General features: G+C 52.6%; 1 protein-coding gene across 2 annotated transcripts in view; it reads right to left on the bottom strand.

Moving 5' to 3' along the window:
• Window positions 1–23,826, bottom strand: part of ABCC2 (ATP binding cassette subfamily C member 2) — a 55,816-nt gene extending 31,990 nt beyond the window's left edge. The window contains exons 1-13 of one of the 2 annotated variants that reach the window (XM_038408230.2): window positions 23,670–23,826; window positions 21,688–21,861; window positions 20,910–21,056; window positions 13,551–13,685; window positions 12,982–13,104; window positions 6,116–6,171; window positions 5,434–5,665; window positions 4,549–4,724; window positions 4,027–4,204; window positions 3,248–3,502; window positions 2,677–2,742; window positions 2,134–2,271; window positions 1,345–1,491 (exon numbers count right to left, since the gene is read on the bottom strand). In XM_038408230.2, the coding sequence (XP_038264158.1) occupies window positions 1,345–1,491; window positions 2,134–2,271; window positions 2,677–2,742; window positions 3,248–3,502; window positions 4,027–4,204; window positions 4,549–4,724; window positions 5,434–5,665; window positions 6,116–6,171; window positions 12,982–13,104; window positions 13,551–13,685; window positions 20,910–21,056; window positions 21,688–21,861; window positions 23,670–23,711 (1,869 nt within the window). In that variant the 5' untranslated portion in view covers window positions 23,712–23,826. Of the gene's footprint in view, window positions 1–1,344; window positions 1,492–2,133; window positions 2,272–2,676; window positions 2,743–3,247; window positions 3,503–4,026; window positions 4,205–4,548; window positions 4,725–5,433; window positions 5,666–6,115; window positions 6,172–12,981; window positions 13,105–13,550; window positions 13,686–20,909; window positions 21,057–21,687; window positions 21,862–23,669 lie in introns of those variants that run through there. The other variant, XM_043518543.1, reaches the window with a different exon arrangement.
• Between the last annotated feature and the right edge of the window lie 3,182 nt (window positions 23,827–27,008).

The raw sequence follows: 27,008 nt of genomic DNA, 5'->3' as shown, positions 1-27,008 counted from the left end.
ACAGGAATGAGTGGGTGAGATTCTGTGGCCTATGTTGTGCAGGAGGTCAGACTAGACGATCATAATGGTCTTCTGATCTTAAAGTCTATGATTCTATGATTATTTTTGTTGAAGTGGTGGGTATCGCTTTTGAAAGTCTTACACTGTCTTTCTCAGTGCCAAGAGACAATGCTTCCACCTGTGATCCCGCCCGCTTAGGGTCCTTGGACCTGTCCTTTGCACCAGTACTGGAGGTGCCCAGACAGTCACGGGAGCTGTCTCAGTCTGTAGCCACAACGTCCTCACAGCTCTCTGGGGATGCCTTTTTCTGAGGCAGCTCCTTAGAGGGGGAGCTTGTGGCCCTTTTCTTTTTGCCTGGGCGGGAGAGGGTGGGTTTCCTCTTGGTGGCGCGCAGCGAGTGAGCGTCAGCTGATGACTGGGCAGATGGTGAGCACTGCATAGGAGAGGTATCGGGGCCAGGGTCTGAGGCTGCTCACAAAGAACTCTCCATGAGTAAAAGTTTTAGCCTCAGTTCATGGGCCTTCAAGTTGAGGCAACAGGTACACTTCTGAGAGACGTGTCCCTCACCGAGGCAGTGTATATACCAGGAGTGACCATTGCTCACGGGATGGCTTCACAGCAAGAGAGGCGCCTCTTAAACCTGGGGGATCGGGGCATAAACGACCAGGGAGAGTTTCCCTATCGGGAAAGGCATATTAAAAAACGGAAACCTATGCTAAGCTAAAGAATAATGGGGAAGAAAGATCAACGGAATTTTTTTTTAGGGGGAAGAAAAATGAAAGGAAACAGCAATTCTACAAAAGAACAGAAACACGACTATTACTGCTATTACTAAAGGCTAGGGATGTCCGAAGGGCTCTGCTCAGGATCCCATCCCAGACCAAGGGCGGTTGAGAAGGAACTGAGGGTGGCTGGACTGCACAGCACTAATATAGACACCACTCATGTGCGTGCATGTGCGGCCCAATGGGCACTGCTACCAAAGATCTCCGATCCCAAGCGCAGTGGAGCACCCATAACGACACTACTGGATGAATTGCAGCCCCAATCCTGGCAGGGCCTCCGGGTGCGACAGCAACACACTCAAACAACAGAGGAAATAAATCAGAATGCCGGGTGGATATGGAGCCTTGCAACCCAAGTCCTACCCCTCCCCACTGAGTCCTGCAACCAGCACTCTGCGCCCTGTGCCCCACATGCTGATTCCTTGGTCCAAAGACTGGCCACATGAGCACCCTGCCCTGAGCCCCACATGCTGAGCCTGAACCATATGATGCATTTGGAGGTTAACAAAAGGGCCCAAGACTCAACCCTCCTTCTCTCCGCCCTGCCCAGGGTGCTCACCTGCACCAAGGAGGAGATGACTACGGGCAGCAATGCCATGGGGAAGCTCAGCACGTTGAAGAGGGAGATAGAGGTAAATGCCTTCTGTGCATCTAGGACATTCTTCTCATCCACCATGACGTAGACAGCGAAGCTGGCCACAGAGACCTGGGGGCAGCGGGTGTTAGAGCCACAGCCCCATCTGCCACTGCAGCCACGCCCTCACCCCCACCTCACCTTGTGCTCCTTCCGGGCATCCCATCCTCTGCATGCAAGGGCACGTGCTCAGGCCAGGGGTCCCATCTCCCAGTGCTCGGTGCTCCTTCTGGGGCCCCAGCCCATGTGTCCCCCCCCACAAAGCGCTTCGGCTGAGGGACCCGCCAGAGCTCTTGCTGGGGTCTCCCCAGAAGAGTGGACAGTGGACAATAAACACACTGGTGCTTTGCCTGCCTTACCTGGGACAGATGCCCTAGGAACAGGGTCCCTTCCCAAGGACAGACACTCTGGCACAGGGGCCCCTCAGGACAGGCCCAGGGCAAGTCCCAGTCCCTGATCACAGGGAGGTAGTATGGGATGGTGCGGGGAATAGGCACATTACTCCCCGTCCACAGCCTGTCAGCCACTGGGCACATCCTACCCCCTAACCACAAAGTCTGATTCCCTCCTCCCCTCCCCCAAAACCACCCACGCATCCATGCCCACAGCCTTATCGTCCTGGGCATATCCCAATCTGTCCTCCCAGGAGGCAGCCCCACCTCCAGCTCCGTCTCCCTGGGGGCTTCCCACCACTGCCAGCCCCCATGCACTCACCAGGAATGGGGAACAGGAGAAGATGAAGATGGAGACGGCCTGCAGGTAGCTAAAGTGCAACAAGCCCTTCAGCTCACGCACCCGGATCTCCCCAACCCGTCGCTCAAATGAAGGCTCCCAGGCAAACAGCTTCAGGATCTGAGTGACGACCAGAATGAGCGGATCCTGCTCCCACAGTGACCCCCACTCCCAAGGCTCATCTCACCTGCACGCAGCACCGCGTCCACCGGCTCTGGGTCCCACTCTCCTGTCTGCAGTCCCACCCATAGGTAGCTGCACAACCAGCCAGGGGCATTATGGGGGTCACCTTCCTGGACTCATACAGCAAATCCGATACCATCATGTGCCATCAGCTGGGGGGGTGGGGTACTGCCAACACTGCTGCCATGCAGAGAAGGATGGGACCCCATGTGCCCTGGGGAGGGGATGGCCAGGCACCAATCCCAGGTGTCCTGGTGGCGGGCAGGGCAGCCAGGCACGCCCTTAATGCCCTGGAGGGGGAGGGGCAGCCAGGCATGGGGGGGTGGGGTCCATGGTGCTCACCTTGATCCCACTGAGGATTTCATTCATTATTTTCATGCGCTGATCCTTGTTCTTCATGTTCTTCATCTGCCAGTGAGAAAGGAGAATAGGATCCCCCAGCCTGAACCCCAGCCCAATGCAAAGAGCAGCTCCTAAAACCCAGGAGCACCACAAATGCCCCATCTCGGCCCCAGGCTCACTCATCCCTCATCTGCTTTGCCAGCACTCCCCACCTGCAGGCCCCACCCCTGGACTCCCATCTATTCCAGGCGGGCCCCCTCTCTCGTTGGCAGGGCCTGGACCAGCACAGGTACTGGAGGGTCAGCTCACAGGGCTGGGGTCTCTGCTGGAGCTTGGTGCTCCACAGAGCAGCCTCCGGGCTGCAGGGTAAAGGGGCAGCCCCAAGCAGGCTCTGCATTTCCTCTCTCGGACCCCATCTACATTCCCACTCCGGAGAGCCACTGGCAGCAGTCTGGGGCACTGGAGAGAAGATGACAGTGGTGGCTGGTGAGTGGGGGGCTCAGGCAGAGAGGGGCAAGGAGGAAGCCTTTGCCAGGCCAGCCCGGGGAGCGGACCCTGCCCAATCGCTGACCTGAATGGTTCTGGCCTTGGTGGCCAGGACAGCGTTGGTGGGGATGAGCAACACCATGACCCCAATCCCTGCCAGGACGGAGGGGCCCAGCTCCCACCACAGGAAGACGACGGACAGGATGATCTGCAGTGGCGCCGACCACAGCTGGTGGATGAAGTTGGCCAGGTCCATGAACCTCTGGGCATCGGCTGACATCAGGTTCACCATCTCACCCTGGGTGTACCCCTTGCGGGTGGCGTTGGAGATAGTGAGCGCCTAGGGTGGACAGCACAGTCACCAGGGGCCAGGCCAGCCCCCAGCCCCTGGGCGCAGCGCAGAGTGCTGTGTGCGAAGTCCAGGCCTAACGCATCAGAGCAGCTCTTGGTGGGAGCCGAGCTTCCTGGACTGACTCCTGAGTCCCAGCTCTTGGCCACAGAGCCACTCCTCCTTGCCGAGCCTCCCGCCTGGCTCTGGGGGCCACTGCACTGCTGTGGGTAAATGCCTCCCACCAGGACTCTGCAGCCAGCGCCTCACTGCACAGGGATCACAGCAAGGAGCCGGCCTGGTGCACATGGTTCTTACTGCACGACTCCCGGCAGCTAACTCCCAGGATGTCCAAAGCCCCCTGCCCCTTCACTGGGGAACAAAGGCCCAGCTCACAGGTGCCCTTGGAGGAGAGGCAAAGACACAGGAAAAGGGAAGTGCATTTGAGGGACAGGGTTTGGGGGGAGCAGGAAGGCCCGACATGCTGTCCTGCGGCTGTGCCTGGCAGGGAGTGCGGATGGGGAACCCACACCGACCTTCTTGTAGACAGCAGCCATGAGTGCCGTGCGCACACTCATGCCCAGCAGGAAGCAGAGCTGAAAGTACTGCTGCAGGCAGATGGACTGGACCAGTGCGGTTACGAACAGTAGCAAGGCGTAGAGGTAGCCCTGCCAGGCATACACCGTGGGGTCCGCAATAAAGGAGATCAGCAGTCTGCCAGTCAGAGCAGCCAGTGAGACTAGGCAGGCATGGGGAGACCTCTCCCCACAGAGACCAGCCCCCCAAGGACACCGCCACCCCAGCCCCACATAGACCAGCCCCCCCCAAGCATGCTATCACCTCCTCCCTGCAGAGACCACCCACCAGGGACACCACAAACCCTGCCCACAGAGACCAGCCCCACAGGGACCTGACACTGATGCTAAATCCTGGACCATGAAACAGCTCCCTTGTCTGGGCATGTCCCTGCACCATCCACAGAGAACTCCCCTGGCTCCTGGCTGGGTGCAGGGCAGGCGAAAGGTCCCTGTGGAGGCAGCCCAGAGATGGGGACTCACTTCAGCAGCTGGGGGCTGGCAAACAACAGCAGGTCATGCACCAGCTTGAAAGCCACTGATTTCAGGAGGTTCCCCGCAAAGGTTCTGATCAGGGTCTTGGCCAGCCAGGCCTTGGGGTAATCCCCGCTGGGGCCACTCACGTCCTCCTTCTTCTTCCTCTTCGGCCGCTTCTCTTCCTAGATAGGAGCCAGCACGTGAGAAAGGATGCTGGATCAGACAGGCATCCTGCCGGCCGGCCACTCACCGTGGGTCAGACACCCCACAGGGTCCTCCCCCACACCCAACACTCCATGGGTCCCCTGGATCAGACACCCCGCACAGGTGCCCCCACCCACCCAGAGGCCCTTCCCCAGGACAGGTACCCCCACCCACCCAGGGGTCCCTCCCTGGGACAGGTGCCCTCCCCCAGCCAAGGCACCCTTCTCCCTGGATCAGACACCCCACTTAGGGGCTCTTCCCGGGACAGGTGCTCCGCACAGGTGCAAGACCCAGTCCTGGATGGCAGGGAGGCAGCATGGGATGGTGGAAGCAGTGGGTGCTCGGGAAGGGGTGGGGGAGCTGCAGGGGGCTGGTTCCTGGGGCTGGGAGGGATGTGTGAGCAGCACAGAACCCCAGGGGAGAAGGGGCTTCACAGCCCTGTGTTTAGACCCTCAGCTCATCACGGAGCAGCACTGGTGGCTCAGGGAGAGGGGAGTTGTCAGACGGGCCTGTGGGGAGCTGGTGAGGGGAAAAAACCTTAAGACATGTGGAGCATCTATTGAGGGCTCCCTCCAACCCTCCTAACTCACGTCATTGCAGAGCCAAAGCACCAATGGCCTGTGCCAGGGACACACTGACCTGGAGCCAGAACCCCAAGTCCAGCCCAGAGGGCATTGAGGGAGTTACCAGCACCAGGATGTCTTGGCTCTGAGCCTTGCTGAGCCCATTCCTGTGGTCTGGGGCTGCCTTGCGCAAGCTCCTCTTGCAGCGCCGTCTCTCCAGCTCCCGACGGGCCTTTCTCACCTCGGCCCTCATGTTCCTGTCAAACCTGCTGAAGATTTGCTGTGTTTTCACGTTTTCTTTCAAGTCCCAGAGATCTTCCATCTCTAGGGGTTTGCGATAGCCCTTCAGAACCATCCTGTGGGGCAGAGAGAGCCTCTGGTCAGCAAAACCTTCTCCTGCGCACTACGGAAACGGGTCTCTCCTGCTGACTGTCCCTCACACCCAGCCCGGAATAGACACAAAGACAACACTCGGGGTCACCGGGCGCAGGCAGCTGAGTCCACAGTGTCCCAAGCAACCAAGCTGCCTCTGGGATGCTGAATCTCGCTGCAGTGTAAACCAGGAGTGACTCATTTCACCCACAATTCCTCCCAACCTGCACCTCCTGCACCTGGCAGACAGTGATACTCAACAGAATAAGAGAACAAGAGTAAGGTGAGCAGACCTCAGCCTCACACAATGCCCCTCCCTGCCATCCCAGTCCTGGGCTCGCCACAATTCACGCCACTCTGCTGGGATCCCTCAGTCCCAGCTTGCAACCCCTGCTGTTCCCACCCTGGGCTCCCTCCTACCCTGTTTTGTCTACCTGCTGTACCAGCCAAAGGTGATGGAGCTCAGGAAGGAGGCTGTGACCTCTGGGTTCTAGGACACCAAGAAAGAGGACAGGTTTCAGAGTGGTAGCCCTGTTAGTCTGTATCAGCAAAAAAACTGAGGAGTCCTTGTGGCACCTTGGCCCTGGTCTAGAATACGAGTTTAGGTCGAATTTAGCAACATTAGATAGATTTAACCCTGCACCCGTCCACACGACAAAGCCATTTTTGTCGACTTAAAGGGCTCTTAAAATCGATTTCTGTACTCCTTCCCGACGAGGGGATTAGAGCTGAAATCGACATTACCGGGTTGAATTTGGGGTAGTGAGGACACAATTCGACGGTATTGGCCTCCGGGAGCTATCCCAGAGTGCTCCATTGTGACTGCTCTGGACAGCGCTCTCAACTCAGATGCACTAGCCAGGTAGACAGGAAAAGCCCCAGGGATTTTGAATTTCATTTCCTGTTTGGCCAGTGTGGCACAGGTGACCATGCAGAGCTCATCAGCAGAGGTGACCATGGAGTCCCAGAATCGCAAAAGAGCTCCAGATGGACTGACCGGGAGGAACTGGATCTGATCGCTGTATGGGGAGACAAATCCACGCTATCAGAATTTCGTTTCAAAAGACAAAATGCCAAAATATTTGAAAAAATCTCCAAGAACATGAAGGACAGAGGCTATAACAGGGACCCGCAGCAGTGCTGCGTGAAAATTAAGGAGCTCAGGCAAGCCTACCAAAAAAACAAAGAGGCAAACAGCTGCTCCGGGTCAGAGTCCCAGACATGCCGCTTCTATGATGAGCTGCATGCAATTCTAGGGGGTGCCCCTGCCACTGCCCCACCCCTGTGCATGGACTCCTGCAAGTGGGGAGTCTCACACAACAGGGATGAGGATTTAGGGGATGAGGAAGATGAGGAGGAGGATGAAACCATTCTATCCGACAGCCAGGAACTGTTTATCACCCCGGATCCAATACCCTTCCAACCCTCACAAGGCGGGCTTCTGGACCTTGAAGGCGGAGAAGGCACCTCTGGTGAGTGTACCTTTGTAAGTATAATACATGGTTAAAAAGCAAGCATGTTTAATGATTAATTTGCCCTGAAGACTTAGGATGCATTCACGGCCAGTACAGCTACTGGAAAAGTCTGTTAATGTGTCTGGGGATGAAGCAGAAATCATCCAGGGACATCTCAATGAAGCTCTCTTGGAGGTACTCCCAAAGCCTTTGCAAAAGGTTTCTGGAGAGGGCAGCCTTATTCCATCCTCCATGGTAGGAAACTTTATCACGCCAGGCCAATAGCACGTGTCTGGAATCATTGCATAACAAAGCATGGCAGCGTATGGTCCTGGTGTTTGCTGGCATTCAAGCAACATCCATTCTTTATCTCTCTGTATTACCCTCAGGAGAGTGATATCATTCATGGTCACCTAGTTGAAATAGGGGAATTTTATTAAGGGGACAATCAGAGATGGCCGTTCCTGCTGGGCTGTTTGCCTGTGGCTGAAAAGAAATTATCCCCGCTGTTAGCCACGTGGTGGGGGGGAGGAGTGAAGCGATCATCCCAGAGAACTGGGTGTGTGTGTGGGGGGAGGGGGAGGGGTTAGTTGGGTTTGTGCTGCACACTAACCCGAAAACCGCAGCCCCTCCTTTTAAATGGCCAACCCAATGGGTGCTTGGTATGGGAAATGGGGGCGCTGCTGTTTGAAACCATTCCCACATGTTAGGAAGGTTAAAGAAGCCAAAAGACTGTGGCTTACCATGGATGCCTACAAGCCAAATTCTGTTGCCTTGTGTGATCTCTCACACCAAACCAGAAGGCCCTCAATATAAGAGGCAAAATGCGACCTTGTACCGAAAGCACATGTACTATGTAATGTTAACAGCTTGGTTCACCGTGAAAGAGTCTACCCATTGTTCTCTAAAATGTGTCTTTTTAAATACTACTCTCCCATTTTTTCCTCTCACAGCTGCAAATGTTTCAACATTCTCCCTATCATCTCCATCCCAGAGGCTAGCGCAGATAAGAAGGTGAAAAAACTGCACTTGCAATGAAATGTTCTCTGAGCTCATGCAGTCCTCCCGCATGGAAAGAGCTCAGCAGAATGCGTGGAGACAAGCAATGTCAGAGTCCAGGAAAGCACAAAATGAATGTGAGGACAGGAGGCACACGCGAGAGGAGAGGTGACAGGAGCAAGAGGAGAGGTGGCGGCAGCATGATGAGAAGAAGCAGGATGCAATGCTGAGGCTACAAGAGGATCAAACTGATACGCTCCGGCATATGGTTGAGCTGCAGGAAAGGCAGCAGGAGCACAGACCACCACTGCAGCCCCTGTGTAACCGTCCACCCTCCTCCCCAAGTTCCATAGCCTCCCCACCCAGATGCTCAAGAACACAGGCTGGGGGGGCTCTGGGCACCCAACCACTCCCCCCAGAGGACTGGCCAAGCAACAGAAGGTTGACATTCAATAAGTTTTGAAGTGCAGTGTGGCCTTTTCCTTCCCTCCTCCTCTCCTCCACCACTCCACCTGGTGCCTCCCTCCTCCTCCATCCTTCTCGGGCTACCTTGGCAGTTATCCCCCTATTTGTGTGACGAATTAATAAAGAATGCATGAATTTGAAACAACAATGACTTTATTGCCTCTGCAAGCGGTGATCGAAGGGGGGAGGGCGGTTGGCTTACAGGGAAGTAGAGTGAACTAAGGGGGTGGGTTTTCATCAAGGAGAAACAAACAGAACTGTCATATCATAGCCTGACCAGTCATGAAATTAGTTTTCAAAGCTTCTCTGATACGCAGCATGCCCTGCTGTGCTCTTCTAACCGCCCTGGTGTCTGGCTGTGCCTAATTAGCAGCCAGGCGATTTGCCTCAACCTCCCTCCCTGCCATAAATGCCTCCCCTTTACTTTTACAGAGATTGTGGAGCACACATCAAGCAGTAATAACAATAGGAATACTGGTTTCGCTGAGGTCTAACCGAGTCAGTAAACTGCATCAACACACTTTTAAACATCCAAATGCACGTTCTACCACCATTCTGCACTTGCTCAGTCTATTATTGAACAGCTCCTGACTACTGTCCAGGGTGCCTGTGTATGGCTTCATGAGCCATGGCATTAAGGGGTAGACTGGGTCCCCAAGGGTAACTATAGGCATTTCAACATCCCCAAAGGTAATTTTCTGGTCTGGAAAGTAAGTCCCTTGCTGCAGCTGTTCAGACAGACCTGAGTTCCTGAAGATACGAGTGTTATGCACCTTTCCCGGCCATCCCACACTGATGTTGGTGAAACGTCCCTTGTGATCCACCAGTGCTTGCAGCACCATTGAAAAGTACCCCTTTAGGTTTATGTACTGGCTGCCAAGGTGGTCCAGTCCCAAGATAGGGATATGCGTTCCATCTATCGCCCCACCACAGTTAGGGAATCCCATTGCAGCAAAACCATCCACTATGACCTGCACATTTCCCAGGGTCCCTACCCTTGATAGCAGCAGCTCAGTGATTGCGTTGGCTACTTGGATCAGAGAAGCTCCCACAGTAGATTTGCCCACTCCAAACTGATTCCTGACTGACCGGTAACTGTCTGGCGTTGCAAGCTTCCACAGGGCTATCGTCACTCGCTTGTGAACTGTGAGAGCTGCTCTCATCTTGGTATTCTTGCACTTCAGGGCAGGGGAAAGCAAGTCACAAAGTTCCATGAAAGTGCCCTTACACATGCGAAAGTTTTGCAGCCACTGGGAATCATCCCAGACCTGCAACACTATGCGGTCCCACCAGTCTGTGCTTGTTTCCTGGGCCCAGAATCGGCGTTCCATGGCATGAGCCTGCCCCATTGCCACCAGGATGTCCAAATTGCTGGGGCCCGTGCTTTGAGAGAAGTCTGTATCCATGTCCTCATCACTCTCATCACTGCTCTGCCTTTGCCTACTCGCCTGCCTTTGAAGGTTCTGGTTCTGAACATATTGAAGGATAATGCGCAAGGTGTTTACAATGCTCATAACTGCCGCGGTGATCTGAGCAGGCTCCATGCTTGCCATGGTCTGGCATCTGCAGGAGAGCAGGAGAACAGAGTTGCAGCGGAAGTGGTGGCTGACGACGGATGCCACAAGAATAGATATTTATAAAGAATGACAAGAGGACCTGTGAGGTGGATTCATGAGAGCAGGAGAGCAGAGTTGCAGTGGAAGTGGGAGCCCATGACAGCCAACATGAAGAAATTCGCTATTGAGACAGGAGTAGGAGAGCAGAGTTGCAGCGGAAGCAGTGGTTGGATGACCAGTTTTGCAGACCTACTGCACCATCTGCTGCCAGCAGCACCAGGACACAACAGCGGCAGTGTTGGTGAGCTGAGCTGGGCAGGTTGCACGCTTGCCATGGTATGGTGAGACAAGAGCAGGAAAGCAGAGTTGCAGCGGAAGTGGTGGATGACGACGGTCATATAGAGGACCTGCAAAGTGGATTCATGGCACCAGGAGAGCAGAGTTTCAGCGGAAGCAATGGTTCAATGACAACGGTTAGCAGTCCTACTGCACTGTCTGCTGAAAGCAGTATGGCGTCCGCACGGAAAAAAGGCGCAAAACAATTGTCTGCTGTTGCTTTCACGGAGGGAGGGATGACTGACGACCCAAAACCACCCACGACAATATTTTTGCCCCATCAGGCATTGGGAGCTTAACCCAGAATTCCAATGGGTGGCGGAGACTGCGGGAACTGTGGGATAGCTACCGAAAGTTGATGGTACTGTGGACGCACTCCGCCAACTTAATGTGCTTAGTGGGGACACACACAATCGACTGTATAAAATCACTTCCTAAAAAATCAACTTCTATAAATTTGACCTAATTCCATAGTGTAGACATACCCTTAGACACTAATAAATTTATTTGGGCATAAGCTTTCGTGGGCTAAAAGCCACTTCATCAGAGGCATGCAGTGGAAAATACAGTAGGAAGATATATATACACAGAGAACATGAAAAAATGGGTGTTACCATACCAACTGTAACAAGACTAATCAATTAAGGTGGGCTACTATCAGCAGGAGAAAAAAAAACTTTTGTAGTGATAATCAGGATGGCCCATTTCAAACAGTTGACAAGAACGTGTGAGTAACAATAGGGGAAAAATTAGCATGGTGAAATTGTTTTTACTTTATGTAATGACCCATCCACTCCCACTCTTTAATAAGCAATGGTCACATAAACAGCACCCTATACTGGAAACCTATTGACCACTATATTTACCTACATGCCTTCAGCTTTCATCCAGACCACACCACACGATCCATTGTCTACAGCCAAGCTCTGCGATACAACAGCATTTGCTCCAAACCCGCAGACAGAGACAAACACCTACAAGATCTCTATCAAGTGTTCTTACAACTACAATACCCACCTGCTGAAATGAAGAAACAGATTGACAGAGCCATAAAAGTACCCAGAAGTCACCTACTACAGGACAGGCCCAACAAAGAAAGTGACAGAACGCCACTAGCCGTCACCTTCAGCCCCCAACTAAAACCTCTCCAACGCATCGTCAAGGATCTACAACCTATCCTGAAGGACAATCCCTCACTCTCACAGATCTTGGGAGACAGGCCAGTCCTCACTTACAGACAGCACCGCAACCTGAAGCAAATACTCACCAGCAACAAAAATACTAATTCAGGAACCTATCCTTGCAACAAAGCCCGTTGCCAACTGTGTCCACATGTCTATTCAAGGGATGCCATCATAGGACCTAATCACATCAGCCACACCATCAGAGGCTCGTTCACCTGCACATCTACCAATGTGATATATGCCATCATGTGCCAGCAATGCCCCTCTGCCATGTACATTGGCCAAACCGGACAGTCTATACGCAAAAGAATAAATGGACAAAAATCAGATGTCAAGAATTATAACATTCAAAAACCAGTTGGAGAACACTTTAGTCTCCCTGGTCACTCAATTTCAGACCTAAAAATCACAATTCTCCAACAAAAAAACTTCAAAAACAGACTCCAACGAGAAACTGCAAAATTGGAATTAATTTGCAAACTGGACACCATTGCATTAATTTGCAAACTGGACACTTGAATAAAGACTGGGTGTGAATGGGTCATTACACAAAGTAAAAACTATTTCACCATGCTAATTTTTCCCCTACTGTTACTCAAACCTTCTTGTCAACTGTTTGAAAAGGGCCATCCTGATTATCACTACAAAAGTTTTTTTTTCTCCTGCTGATAGTAGCCCACCTTAATTGATTAGTCTTGTTACAGTTGGTATGGCAACACCCATTTTTTCATGTTCTCTGTGTATATATATCTTCCTACTGTATTTTCCACTGCATGCATCTGATGAAGTGGGTTTTAGCTCATGAAAGTTTATGCTCAAATAAATGTGTTAGTCTCTAAGGTGCCACAAGTACTCCTCATTTTTTTTTTTTAAAGAAAGAGAAGAGTCTGTTCACCACAACTATGTCTGTGGCAAGAGCTGACTCAGTCTCCCCCTTCCAAGGTGGATTCCTGGGGGCCTCACACTGAGGCAAAGGGGATGGGCCACTGCAAGTCCCACAGAGCATGTGGGGCAGGTCTGGCCAGTCCTGGGACCTGCACAGGCTGAAAGGCAGAGGTTGAGAGCCCTGCAGGGCTGAAGAGTGAGAACTCTCTCCAGCCACCTGGCTCACACTGAGACCTCACAGACACTGTCTCACGACCTCGGCCTCAAAGATGGGTGGAGATGGGATCTTGCTATGAAGACCACGTGCCACCAGCCCCTCTGAGCTGAGGCACCTTGCGGCAGCCTCTCCCTCCCCAAGCCGCCTTCAGGGTCTACAGGCTGTGCTCACCCCAAAGCCCAGACGGGAGCACAGAGCTCTCACCTTCTTGGCCATTTCTTCTGTTTCAGGGGCGACATCTGAGAAAGCTGAGATGATCAAGAGGAGAAGCTGGAGCCCATAGGAGATGAGGAAGAGGCTGAACCGTGGCAGGTCAGGAACCAGGCCCTGTGGGGAGGAAAGCCCTCAGAGATAACTGATGGCACCTGCAAGTAAGGTACAAGCCTAGCCTGGACCCAGGGACAACCAGGAAAGTGAATTGGGCTAAGGCTGCCTGAGCATTTCCGCTCAATCCCCCATTTCAACTGCTCCTGAATTCCTGGAGCTGTCTCCTTTCAGCCCTGACACCTCTGGACATGACCCCCAGGGGCACGCACTGGGGTGGGCAGAGCTGAGGCCCTATGGGAGGAGAGATAGGAGTGATTTCTCCTTTACCCCCATTCACGTTCCCCATGGATGCTTGCTCACAGGGGGCTGCAGTGCCACAAAAGCTGATGCTAGTTAACAGCCCACAAGGGAGGGGATTTCCTGGGCCAGACCCTGCCCCTCTGGGAGAACTGGGAGTGTGAGGGATTTCCCAGGGGCCCTTGCCCGCGGTCCCCGCTGCTCCTGACCGGCAGTGCCTTCCGGATCAGCGTCTGGAGCGGGAACACCCCGCAGAGCAGGGACAGAATCCAGAAGAGGAAGAGTGGTCCGGAGTCCCTGCGCAGGTGGAAGCGCTGAGTGTCATGAAGCAGCAGAACCAGGAACTGGGGAGAGAGCGAACTGGGTTAGAGCAGGGGGTGCAGGGAGGCTGGTGACAGAGGAACCCAGGACAATGTAACCTGGGTAGGGGGCTGAACCCGAGGCTCATGTCCTGGAGATTATACATGGGCCCCAGGATGTCACAGATGCAGAATTGGGCTCTACAATATTGGCTTCCATTTAAAAATGTGATCCAAGTGTAACCGATTGTGATGTTATCTGATTAAACTATGACCATACAGATTATTGTTGCTACCACTGTTATATAATTGCAACAAATCTTGTACAAAATGTGTCATGTAAGATGTCTATGCAAAGATTATGATTTGCTGAATATGATTATGCTATTTGCATGCACGTATCATTTTTCAGAGTAGCAGCTGTGTTAGTCTGTATCCGCAAAAAGAAAAGGAGTACTTGTGGCACCTTAGAGACTAACGAATGTATCATTTTTGTATCTGAAGTTATGAGTATTGGCTCTATACCTGGATTTCTAATGTGTTTGCTTCTGGGAAACACCAACAAGGTGTTTAGCCAGCATATTGTGAAGGAACTATTCAAGTTAACGAGTTTCAGAGGGGTAGCCATGTTAGTCTGTTTCAGAAAAAACATCAGATGTTTGAAGAAGTGGGTCATAGGCCATGAAAGCTTATGCTCTAATAAATTTGTTAGTCTTTAAGGTGCCACAAGACTCCTCGTTGTTTTTATTCAAGTCAAGTGGCTCATCAAAAGGACACGCAACTCATAATGGAAGACACCCATCTACACTGAATGGACTGTCCTTCTGTCTGGGGTGTCGTTAATGGCTTCTTCTGTGACTAAGCAAAATCAGGCATGGACATGTGACTTTCCCATGTGACTCCAAACTCCATCTTTTACCTGTAATTTTCCACCAGTGGTAGTGAGGGCTTTGTTTGAAACAATGAATTTCCCTCTACATGGCAGAAGCTATAAAAGGCGCTGGAAACACCTCCATTTTGCTTCTTTCCTGCTCAAGCCTCTGGACTATGGACTTATACGAATTGGAGCATTCTAACCAAGGGATTGAGGACCTTCCAATGATTTGGAAGCAACCAGAGACTTGACTATGGCCCTGTCTATACAGGCAAGTTTGTGCGCAGTAAAGCGGCTATGAGCATTGTAACTCCCGAGGTGCACACATTGGCAAGCCACCGACTGCACAGAAACTGCGCAGATGCAGCGCTCTAAAAAAACCATCCCGAGGAGAGGTGTACACCTTTCTGCGCCGGGGTGTGATGTTACTGACATAAGCTGGGACCGTATAGATCATTGTTGCAACCAAGGTCCTGGAGTGGCACCAAATTTTGTATAAAGGTGTCTAAAACAAGGTTATGGTTGTCTGGTTATGATTATGCTATCTGTATGTATGTATCATTTTTGTATTTAAAGTATTGGCTGTACATTGTCCATATTTCAAACTTGTGCTATGCTTCTTGGTGACACCCCAGACAAGTTGGTGTCAGCTCTGCCTAGCCTGCTTGACGGACCATTAAGGACCATCAGCTGTACAACTGATCCATTGAAAGAAGGAGTGTACTACGTCCACCCTGATCAAATTGGCCCTGTCAGCACTGGTTCTCCACTTGTGAGATAACTCCCTTCTCTTCATGTGCCAGTATATTTATGTCTGCATCTGTAATTTTTACTCCATGCATCTGAAGAAGTGAGGTTTTTACCCACGAAAGCTTATGCTCAAATAAATCTGTTAGTCTTTAAGGTGCCACCAGACTTCTTGTTGTTTTTGTGGATACAGACTAACACAGCTACCCCCTGATACCAGACACGCCTTGTGACTCAGCAAGGCATGCAGGGACATGCCTATGGACAGAACTCCGAGGTTTTTCCATGCCATGTGATGGACAGCTTGTCTTTGGGACAAAGAAAGCGGAGACCATGTGGCAAGAGACTATAAAAAGCTGCTGCATCTCCTCCATTTTTTCTTCAATCCTGCTTCATATCTCTGGAGGGACTTTGATACAAACGGAAGCTCTACACAAAGGACTGATGACCCATCCCAGCTGTGGATGTTCTCCTGAACCAAGAACTTTGCCATTACTGTATGTAATTGATTCCATTTAACCAATCCTAGCTCTCATCTATATCTTTTTCCTTTTATGAATAAACCTTTAGATTTTAGATTCTAAAGGATTGGCAACAGTGTGATTTGTGGGTAAGATCTGATTTGTATATTGATCTGGGTCTGGGGCTTGGTCCTTTGGGATCGAGAGAACCTTTTTTTTTTACTGGGGTATTGGTTTTCATAAACATTTGTCCCCATATGAGTGGCACTGGTGGTGATACTGGGAAACTGGAGTGTCTAAGGGAATTGCTTGTGTGACTTGTGGTTAGCCAGTGGGGTAAAACCAAAGTCCTCTCTGGCTGGCTGGTTTGGTTTGTCTTAGAGATGGAGAAACCCCAGCCTTGGGCTGTAACTGCCCTGCTTTAAGCAATTTGTCCTGAATTGGCACTCTCAGTTGGGTCCCGCCAGAACCAGCATCGTTACACGGGGGTACAGCACTGCAGTGCCAGTGTAGACACCATGGTGATTACAGCGCTGTGATTGGCCTCCAGCAGGTGTCCCACAATGCCTGTTCTCGCCTCTCTGGCCATTGGTTTGAACTCTACTGCCCTGCCCTCAAGTGACCAACCGTCAGCCCCACCCCATACATTCCTCTGCAAATTTGAAAGTCCCCTCCCTGTTTGCTCGGTGATGCATGCAGTGGTCTCAGTGCATCTTTCCAGGTGGCCATGCCTGCTCCACGCACCAGACGATCTCCAGCTTGGAGCAATGTTGAGCTGCTGGACCTCATCAGTATTTGGGGAGAGGAGGCAGTGCAGTGCCAGCTGCGCTGCAGCCATAGGAATTATGATACCTACGGACAGATTTCTAGATGCATGATAGAAAGGGGCCATGACCGGGACACACTGCAGTGCAGGATCAACGTGAAGGAGCTGCGGAACGTCTACCACAAGGTGCGGGAGGCAAACTGCCACTCCGGTGCTGCGCCCATGAGCTGCTGGTTCTACAAAGATACTCAGTGGTGACTCCACTTCCACTGGGAAGGATCCTGTGGATACTTCGTTGGCTTATGTGCCAGTTGAAAGTGGACAGAGCCAGGAGGAGGCAATCTTGGACGAAGAAGGGGAAGAGGACCCAGAGGCAGAGGCTGGCTCGGAGGCCAGAGATGCAGGCAGTCAGGAGCTCTTTTCTACCCCAGAGGAGCCTAGCCAGTCACAGCAGTTGGAGCTTGGCGAAGTGCAAACAGGAGGGGAGGCCCCTGGTAAATGGATCTGTTTTTGGGAATTGCTGAAGCGAGTTGTTAGGGGCAGGAGGGTTGCAGAAAGCAGACTTGTCTCCCACCACATGCCTAGTCTGAGCGGCGGAACAGGCTGTTGATACACTCCCTCACTTCACGGGAATCTGCCTCAGAGATCTCCAGGAATCTCTCGTGGAGGTACTTGGCAATCCAATGCCATAGGTTCCTTGGCAGAGCTGCTTTGTTTCTTGCCCCATTAACGGTAACTTCCCATTGCCACTTTGCCGTGATGGGTGGGGGGACCATTGCTGCACACAGGCTAGCCGCATAGGGGCCAGGGTGGAAGCTGCAGGCTTTGAGAAGACCCTCCCTTGATTCCCTGCTTACCCTCAGCAGCAAGATATCTTCCATAATGATCACGTCCTGTGGAAAGTGTGGGGACAGGAATGATTATCAGGCCCACTCTACTGTGCTGGCTCTCCCCAAGTGCCCAAGAGCCACGTGCCCAGTGTACAGCAGGGTCCGGGAACAGTGATTTACCCTGCCCCTGCAGCTACTCACCATTTTGGGGGTCTTGTGGCTCATGTGTGCTTGCCTGGGGTCAGTCAGTTAGTGACAGGTGTGTGAGTATTGGCTGTTTTAAAGCACCGAATCAGTGTTGTCTGTGTTGCAAACAATATTGCTTCTGTAAAATGTTGCATTTAAACTTCACAGAGATGACCTTGGGAGCACAGCCTCCCTCTTTGTTATCGGCGGCAGAATGGTTGTGAAGTATTAGGAAGTGTCCAAGAAGAACTAAGGAGGACTTTCTGCGTGAGGTTATGATGCACTCTGCTGCCGAGAAAAAAGAGTCGAAGGAGTGGCAGGACAGCAAGAAAAGGGACGGAAAGGAGAATGCAGCACACCAAAGAAGCCATGGAGCAGGTCCTAACAGTTATGGAGTGCCAAGCAGACACGCTCCAGGCAATACTAGCTCTTCAAACCGAGCAGCTCTATGCCCGCCCTCCCCTGTAGCCGCTGTCGCAAAACTCTTTCCCATGCGCCCCCTCCCTCCACTGCCAACACAGTTATCAACCTCCTGGCTCCACTCTACCCACAGCATTCCACTCCTCCCCCTCACAGTCCAGCAGTGTGGACTCCCACTACCCACTGCACTCAACACCCATCCCTCTGTAGTTAGGCCCGGCTGAAGTACAGCACCCGCCGCATCATACACCAGAGGAGAAGGCTGGGTATGATCCCTGGACATACCCAAATCTATAGCCGTCCCGGGACCCCTCCTCCTCTTGAGACCTTCCCTTCCCCCATCCCCCTCCCTGCTGATGATTTTTTTCATTTGACTCTCTCCTCTGATTGTTGTCTTTCAATAAAAGAATTGTGTTTGTTTGAAAGCAATCTTTATTCTATTACGTGAAAGCAAAAAGAGCCCTGCAAAGCAACATACAATGTTAAGGTCCCTTCTTGCATCATGTGCACCAATCACCTAGTATTACAAGCACTGCAATCCCAAGTATACCAACAAATATTAGTGGCTTTCAGCTTTAAATTGCTGCTTCAAAGCATCCCTGATCTTTATGGCCCCTCACTGTAGCCCTCTAATAGCCCTGGTCTCCAGCTGTTCAAACTCAGCCTCCAGGCGCTGAGCCTCTGTGGTCCAGCTCTGACTGACGCTTTCACCCTTCCCTTCACAAATATTATGGAGCGTACAGCGTGCGGCTATGAGCATAGGACTATTGTCATCAGCCAGCTTCCCATAAAGGCATTGCCAGCAGGCTTTTATATAGCTGAATACACACTCAATAGCCATTCTGCACTTGCTCAGCCTGTTGTTGACAGGCTGCTCCTTGCTGCTGTCAAGGTGCATCGTGTATGGCTTCATGAGCCACGGCATTAAGAGGTAGGCGAGGTCTCCCAGGAGCACAATGTGCATTTCGACTTCCCCTGTGGTGATCTTCCTGTCAGGGAAGAAAGTCCCGGCTTGCAGCTTCTTGAACAGGCCAGTGTTCCGAAAAATGCGTGCATCATGCACCTTTCCAGACCAGCCTGCGTTAATGTCTGTGAAAAGCCCACAGTGATCCACAAGCACCTGGAGAACCATTGAGAAATATCCCTTCTGATTAATATACTCGGTGGCTAGGTGGTCTGGTGCCAGAATTGGAATATGCATGCCATCTATCACCCCTCAGCAGTTAGGGAAGCCCATTTGTGCAAAGCCATCCATAATGTGATGCACGTTGTCTAGAGTCACGGTCTTTCGGAGCAGGATGCGATTAATGGCCCTGCAAGCTTCTGTCAACACGAGTCCAACGGTCAACTTTCCCACTCCAAACTGGTTAGCGACCAATCGGTAGCAGTCTGGAGTAGCCAGCTTCCACAATGCAATCGCCACAAGCTTCTCCAGCGACATGGTAGCTCGCATTCTTGTGTCCTTGCACTGTAGGGCTGGGGCGAGCTCATCACACAGTCCCATTAATGTGGCTTTCTTCATCCAAAAGTTCTGCAGCCACTGCTTGTCATCCCAGACATGCATGACAATGTGATCCCACCACTCAGTGCTTGTTTCCCGAGCCCAAAAGTGGTGTTCCACTGTGATCAGCACCTTCGTGAATGCCACAGGCAATCTTGTTTCGTAGTTAGTATGCGTGGCGAGATCAATGTCACACTCCTCTTGCTTTTGCAGTTTAAGGAATAACTCCACTGCCACTCGTGATGTGTTGGTCAGAGCGAGCAGCACACTTGTCAGCAGTTCAGGATCCATTCCTGCAGCCTGAAAGAGGCAGGGCCTGGCGTGCAGTACACAAACGGTTGAGAGATGGCGCCAAATGCGCACGGAAGCAAAGGGATTGCTGGGATGCAAAGCAATGCACCATGGGGCATTGGGACAGGACCCAGGATGCCCTGCAACCCCTTCCGCCTTCCCACAAGTCTTAGTGGCAAAAGAGAAAGAGGTGCTCTGTGGGATAGCTGCCCAGAGTGCACCGCTCCAAATAGCACCGCAAGTGTGAACACGCTACTGCGCAGACAGCTGTCAGTGTGAAATCACAACAGCGGTTTTCCTTCGGTGCTCTCTGAGGGGTGCTGTAACTGCCAGCACTGTAACTTTGCAAGTGTAGATGTGCCCTTAAGTCATCAGTTTATTCCATCACTGCTACAAGCCTGATCCAAGAACTTTGCAATTATTGTATGTATATGATTCCTTTAACCAATTTTAACTCTCACCTTTTTTTCTTTCTTTTTATAAATAAACTTTCAGATTTTAGATACTAAAGGATTGGCAACAGCATGATTATTGGGTAAGATCTGAGTTGTATATTGACCTAGATGTGTGGCTGGTCCTTTGGGATCAGAAGAACCTTTTATTTGATAAAATTGGTTTTAAAGAACCACTCATCTTTAAGTCTAGTGTTTTGGGTGGTGATACAAGGACTGGAATGCCTACGGAAACTGCTTTTCTGACTTCTTGTTAGCCAGTGTGGTGAAACAGAAGTTCACTTTTGTTGCTGGTTTGGTGTATCTTATGAGAGAATAACCACCAGTTTTGGACCGTGTCTGCCCTATTTCTCAGCAGTTTGTCTTGAATTTGGTATTCTCATTTGTGACCCACAGAGGCACAGTTACACCAATGCAGTGACCGGTGCCTGAGTGTGCAGGGAGCCTGGAACCATCACTCATCAGCCCTCCAGCTGAATGAGTGGTTCACTCTGGAACCTAAAGGTGCAAATTTACATTTCTATATTAACTATTTCACTGCTGCCTGTGTTAGCAGACACATCTAATCAGTGTGCTGCTCCCACAACCCATCTGTCCCCTAGGCTATGGCCCCGCACGGCTAGGGAGTTTTCCCGAGATTCAGCCTAAACCTCTCTTTACTGTTTCCTCCCTTCACCCCAGCTCTGTCACCTCGATGACCCAGTGTGAATTCAGCCAGTGGCAGGCTTGGCAGTCTCTTACCCATGTCACAGTGTACAGAGCAGGGTTCGTGTATTGGACAGCGGGGTTCCTGCTGGCGGGAGTCGGGTGGGGGTACTGGCCAAAGTCCTCTGCAAGTGTGAAGGCCAGTTCAGCCATTGCTGTCAGTAAGAGCAATGTGGTCAGCGCCTGGGGGAGAGCAGCTGTTAGGAGAGACACTGGCCTTGTCCCTGCCTGTTGGGCTATTGGGGAACACAGCCTTAGGTCTGTCAACACCACTGCAAGGGAGACAAGTGGTGGAAGTGGTAGCATGCCCACAAGCCCCATACCCTGTTACATCCCTCCACCCCATGCAGGCCTAGTATTAACCCTGTAGTCCAGGGCCATTCCCAAGGTCCTGTTCCATCTGTCTGGGTCCACATGCCCCCTTCCTTGTGAGTTCACGCCATTCTGGCCTTATGAGCACAATACTCCCATACCCCACAAAGCCCTCGTACCCACTATGTTCTCCACCCCGCACCCCATTACATCCCTCCAGTCCAGGGCGTTCCCCAGCCCACACCCCAGTACACCCCATTACATCCCATTCTATCCCTCCAGCCCAGAGCGTTCCCCACGCCATGCCCCATTACATCCCTCCAGCGTTCCCCAACCCATGCCCCATTACATCCCTCCAGTCCCGGGCGTTCCACACCCCATTCCCCATTCCATCCCTCCAGTCAAGGGCATTCCCCACCCCTGACCCCATTACAGTGGATGACATCCCTCCACCCCTGGCCCCATTATCCCCCTGGTTCTGTAGGGCCATAGGATGCTGTACCTGCTTGGTGAGATAGATTTTGGTTAGAGATGATTTCTTGGTCCTGGGTTTAAACATGGGAAGAAGCTGCCAAGGGGACGAAAGCCAGAGAAAGCCCAGAGGGATCCAAACAAGCACAGTCTGTTCAAAGCAGAGCGGCAGGTCGGGCTGGGGTACATTCAGTAAGGAAGTGTTCTGGGTGGGGCAGACACAGCGAGAGCAAAATCAGAGTCACACCACAAACTCACCAACATCCCCTGCCTGGAGCACCAATCCACCTGACGCCATGCGCCCTGACGCCATGCGCCGAAGTGCCTCTCCCACTACACACCTCAGCCTTCCCCTGCAGGCAACCTGAACCCAAAACACTGAGAGCATCCCTCCCACTTCACCTGCCCGACCCCTAACCCCCTCAGAGCACCCCTCCCCCTAAACACACACCAAACCTCATATACCCACAGCACCCCTCCCCCTTCACCTACCTGACCCCTAACCCCCTCAGTGCATCCCTCCCCCTAATCAAGTACCCAACCCCATATATCCCACAGCACCCCTCCCCCTTCACCTGCCTGACCCCTAACCCCCCAGAGCACCCCTTCCCCGACACCCACCCAATGCCTAACCCCTCAGAACATCCCCTCCCCCTAAACAAACCCTGATCCCAAACCCCTCCCCAACCACCCACTCAACTCCTAAGCCCTCAAAGCACCCCTCTCCCTAAGCACACACCTGACCTCCATCCCCTCAGAGTACCCCTCCTATACACTTGTACAATAAATACAAAATGCAAGAATTAGAATGAACTTAAATTTGATTAAGGAAATAGATCTGTGCTGTAAAGAAAGGCCCTGAGCAGCAAGTAGAATGAAGGCCTTGAAAATACCAGGCCAGAAGGAATGAAGTAGGGAGGATAGTCTTGTTCCAAGAATAACTAATGAGATAAGGGGAAGTTTCTAAAAAAAAGCCTCTGGTGATAGGAGTGGCTGCTGATGGCTTTCTATAAGACAAAGAGAATTTGTCATAAAAGGAGCTAACATGGCCCTTCCCAACCCCACACATGTGCTACAGCCTGGGTGAGCCCAGGCGCCCTGGAGAAACTGGGGCAGCAAGGAGGGAGGAAAGGCCTTGGGGAGAAAGGTGGTTGTAAATGTTGTCTGGATGAAGACTGGAGACCTCGTCCCCCAGCGCACCCCCCGACCCCTTCCCCCCGGAGCCCTCGTTCCCCTGCACACCCCCGACCCCATGCCCCCGGAGCCCTCATTCCCATGCGCACCCCCAACCCCATCCCCCCAGAGCCCTCATTCCCCTGCGTACCCCCGACCTCATCTCCCCGGAGAACATGTCCCCCTGTGCACCCCCAACCCCATCCCCCGGAGCTCTCGTTCCACTGTGCACCCCCGACCCCATCTCCCCGAAGAAGATGTCCCCCTGCGCACCTCCGACCCCATCTCCCCGGAGCCCTTGTCCCACTGCGCACCCCAGACTCCATCCCCTCGGAGGATCCTCCCTGGGTGCCAGTGGAGTCCTTGCCATCCTGTAACACTGAGTTGAAACAACTGCCTGCTTCCCCGGAGCAGAAAGGGCACCTGGGGCTGCGTCTCTCCTGTCTCCGGAGGACAGCGTGCCGTGCCGTGCCCCATGTCTCTGGACACCATCTGGCAGGGGGTGAGCTCAGGCCACTGGCTGCTTTTCAGATCATGCTCATCTCACCATTACCTTGCCCTCCCCAGTCTGGCTTGCCATGGTCGATGGTTGGGCTGCGTGCTATGTGTATGCAGCGCCCAGCACCCGACAGAGCTCTTCGGCACTGGCATTACACTCATAGGAAATAACAATAACGCCAGAGCCCCGACCTGGGCCATGCCTCCTTCCCATGAGGGTGCTTTGCCTCCGAAAGGACTGGGGGACCCCAGGCTTTGGCTTATGTTTTCTGCTCTCCCCAGGTATTCATTTGCCCCTGCCCTGAGGTGGTGAGGACTCTGTGAGGACATGCAGCCACTTACCCAAAAGACAGAGCCACAGAACTCCTCCAGTGGAGCGGGCATGGCCCAGGCGTTTGTGGAGCTGACAGCTCCTTCCTCTTCGCTCTCTGCAGGGGTGCATTAGCCCTGAATGGCTGAGCAGGGTAAAAGATCCCAAACACCCAGAAGAGGGAGGATGAGATCAGATGGCAGGGAAGTTGATCATTAACTCGCTCTTGCACAACGATGGAGCGATGACTCAGGGTCCTCGGAAAACTGTACAGGACCCTGGGCAGGCAGACCCCAGCTGGGAGCCACAGGGGTCCCAGGCAGACAGACCCTAGCTGGGAGCCACAGGGGGGCCCCATGGATCAGCTATCTGTCTACACTGCAATTGAAAACCCTCAGCTGGCAAACAGTGCCAGCTGACTCGGGCTGCAGGACGTTTAATTGCCATGTAGACACTCAGGCTGGAGCCTGGGCTCTAGGACTCTGCGAGGTGGGAGGGTCCCGGAACTCAGGCTGCAGCCTGAGCCCAAATGTCAACACTGCAATTCAACATCCCCTTAGCCCGAGCCTGGGCCAGTGCAGACCCAGGCTCAGGGAATAGCCCAGGCTCAGAAATTCCAGCACACCCCAGCTGTGATCCATGGGATGCCCTGGAGACACAATCTCAGACTGATCTAGTGAAACCCTTGGCAGCAGGAGGAAGACAAGTGTTGCCAAAGTGTAAGAAAATGCCCCACCCCTCAGGTGTCAGTCAGGAGGGTAAACCCCTCTTTGTGCCTCCCCAGCCCCATGGGCCCTGCTCACACCCGTGTGCCCCCCCTCCAGCTGAGAGCCATATGGGCCCTGTTCACACCCTTCTGTGTGCCCCCCCAAGCCCCACGGGCCTTGCTCACACCCCTGTGTGTCCCTCCCCAGCATGGCAGGGGTTGAGCTGACAGCACTGGCCTATACCACCGGCTTGAAGGGGGCCCTTTACTCCTTACAACATCAAATGGGAATATGGGGCAGGAGATGGACTTCTGGGCTTTACGCTGGGATGGATGGTCCTCCAGAGCTCCCTCCATGACTCGGGGGGATGGCGGGTCACTCCTGGTGAGGCTGCCTGGATACCAAACCATAACCACCCAGCTAAGGGAGTGCAGAGCTGGGGAGGGCAGCAGGTAGGGGCACAAGAGAAGCTACATGGCATGTCTTCTAGATAAAGAATTGGACCTGCCCTTGCAGTTCCTCCTGAGGGGCAGCAATCAGCACAGGATCTTGTGAAAGGAGCACATGCGGGATGCTCTCTGATGTCAGAGATGTCTCTGAGGAAGCTCATAGTAGGTAGGTGATATGGAAGGGGGGGGGTTCAGCTGTTGTGACCTGCACTGGATGTGCCATGTTTGTCTTTCTTCCACAGGACAGAAGCGACTTTGTCTGTACAAAGTGCAAGCTGGTCTCCATATTGGAAGAGAAGATTGAAGGTCTGGAGCAACAGGTAACGACCCTGCGTTGTATACAAGAGACTGAGGATTTTCTGGACCAAACTCAGGATAGGCTTCTAGGGGCACAAAGCTCTAAAGATATAGAGCAGGTTGCACAGAGGAGCCAAGAGGCCAGTGAAGAAGCTTGGCAACATGTGACCTCCAGAAGAGGTATGCGGAATGTCCGGGTTCCAGTAACACAGACACAGGTAACTAACCGCTTTCATGTTCTCTCCACAGGTACCATTGCGGAGAGTGGACCAGATGATAGGTCTGGGGGGAGAAAGCAGAAGGAGACTCCGCTGGTTGGGAGGCATGAGATGCGATGTCCTGAGGTTGGGGGTTCCACGACCACCACTCCCAAGAGGAGAAGGCGGGTGGTGGTGGTCGGGGACTCTCTCCTCCGGGGGACTGAGTCATCTATCTGCCGCCCTGACCGGGAAAACCGAGAAGTCTGCTGCTTGCCAGGGGCTAAGATTCGTGACGTGACGGAGAGACTGCCGAGACTCATCAAGCCCTCGGATCGCTACCCCTTCCTGCTTCTCCACGTGGGCACCAATGATACTGCCAAGAATGACCTTGAGCGGATCACTGCGGACTACGTGGCTCTGGGAAGAAGGATAAAGGAGTTGGAGGCGCAAGTGGTGTTCTCGTCCATCCTCCCCGTGGAAGGAAAAGGCCTGGGTAGGGACCGTCGAATCGTGGAGGTCAACGAATGGCTACGCAGGTGGTGTCGGAGAGAAGGCTTTGGATTCTTTGACCATGGGATGGTGTTCCATGAAGGAGGAGTGCTGGGCAGAGACGGGCTCCATCTTACGAAGAGAGGGAAGAACATCTTTGCCAGCAGGCTGGCTAACCTAGTGAGGAGGGCTTTAAACTAGGTTCACCGGGGGAAGGAGACCAAAGCCCTGAGGTAAGTGGGAAAGCGGGATACCGGGAGGAAGCACAGGCAGGAATGTCTGTGAGGGGAGGGCTCCTGCCTCATACTGGGAATGAGGGGCGATCAACAGGTTATCTCAAGTGCTTATATACAAATGCACAAAGCCTTGGAAACAAGCAGGGAGAACTGGAGGTCCTGGTGATGTCAAGGAATTATGACGTGATTGGAATAACAGAGACTTGGTGGGATAACTCACATGACTGGAGTACAGTCATGGATGGTTATAAACTGTTCAGGAAGGACAGGCAGGGCAGAAAAGGTGGGGGAGTAGCACTGTATGTAAGGGAGCAGTATGACTGCTCAGAGCTCCGGTACGAAACTGTGGAAAAACCTGAGTGTCTCTGGATTAAGTTTAGAAGTGTGTGCAACAAGAGTGATGTCATGGTGGGAGTCTGCTATAGACCACCGGACCAGGGGGATGAGGTGGATGAGGCTTTCTTCCGGCAACTCAGGGAAGCTACTAGATCGCATGCCCTGATTCTCATGGGTGACTTTAATTTTCCTGATATCTGCTGGGAGAGCAATACAGCGGTGCATAGGCAATCCAGGAAGTTTTTGGAAAGCGTAGGGGACAATTTCCTGGTGCAAGTGCTAGGGGAGCCAACTAGGGGGAGCGCTTTTCTTGACCTGCTGCTCACAAACCGGGTAGAATTAGTGGGGGAAGCAAAAGTGGATGGGAATCTGGGAGGCAGTGACCATGAGTTGGTTGAGTTCAGGATCCTGACGCAGGGAAGAAAGGTAAGCAGCAGGATACGGACCCTGGACTTCAGGAAAGCAGACTTTGACTCCCTCAGGGAACAGATGGCCAGGATCCCCTGGGGGACTAACATGAAAGGGAAGGGAGTCCAGGAGAGCTGGCTGTATTTCAAGGAATCCCTGTTGAGGTTACAGGGACAAACCATCCCGATGACTCGAAAGAATAGTAAATATGGCAGGCGACCAGCTTGGCTTAATGGTGAAATCCTAGCG

This window comes from Dermochelys coriacea, chromosome 7 (assembly GCF_009764565.3).
Source record: "Dermochelys coriacea isolate rDerCor1 chromosome 7, rDerCor1.pri.v4, whole genome shotgun sequence".
NCBI classification, from domain to species: Eukaryota; Metazoa; Chordata; order Testudines; family Dermochelyidae; genus Dermochelys; species Dermochelys coriacea.
Note: the sequence above shows the minus strand (reverse complement) of the source record. Positions and strands in the feature narration are given on the sequence as shown.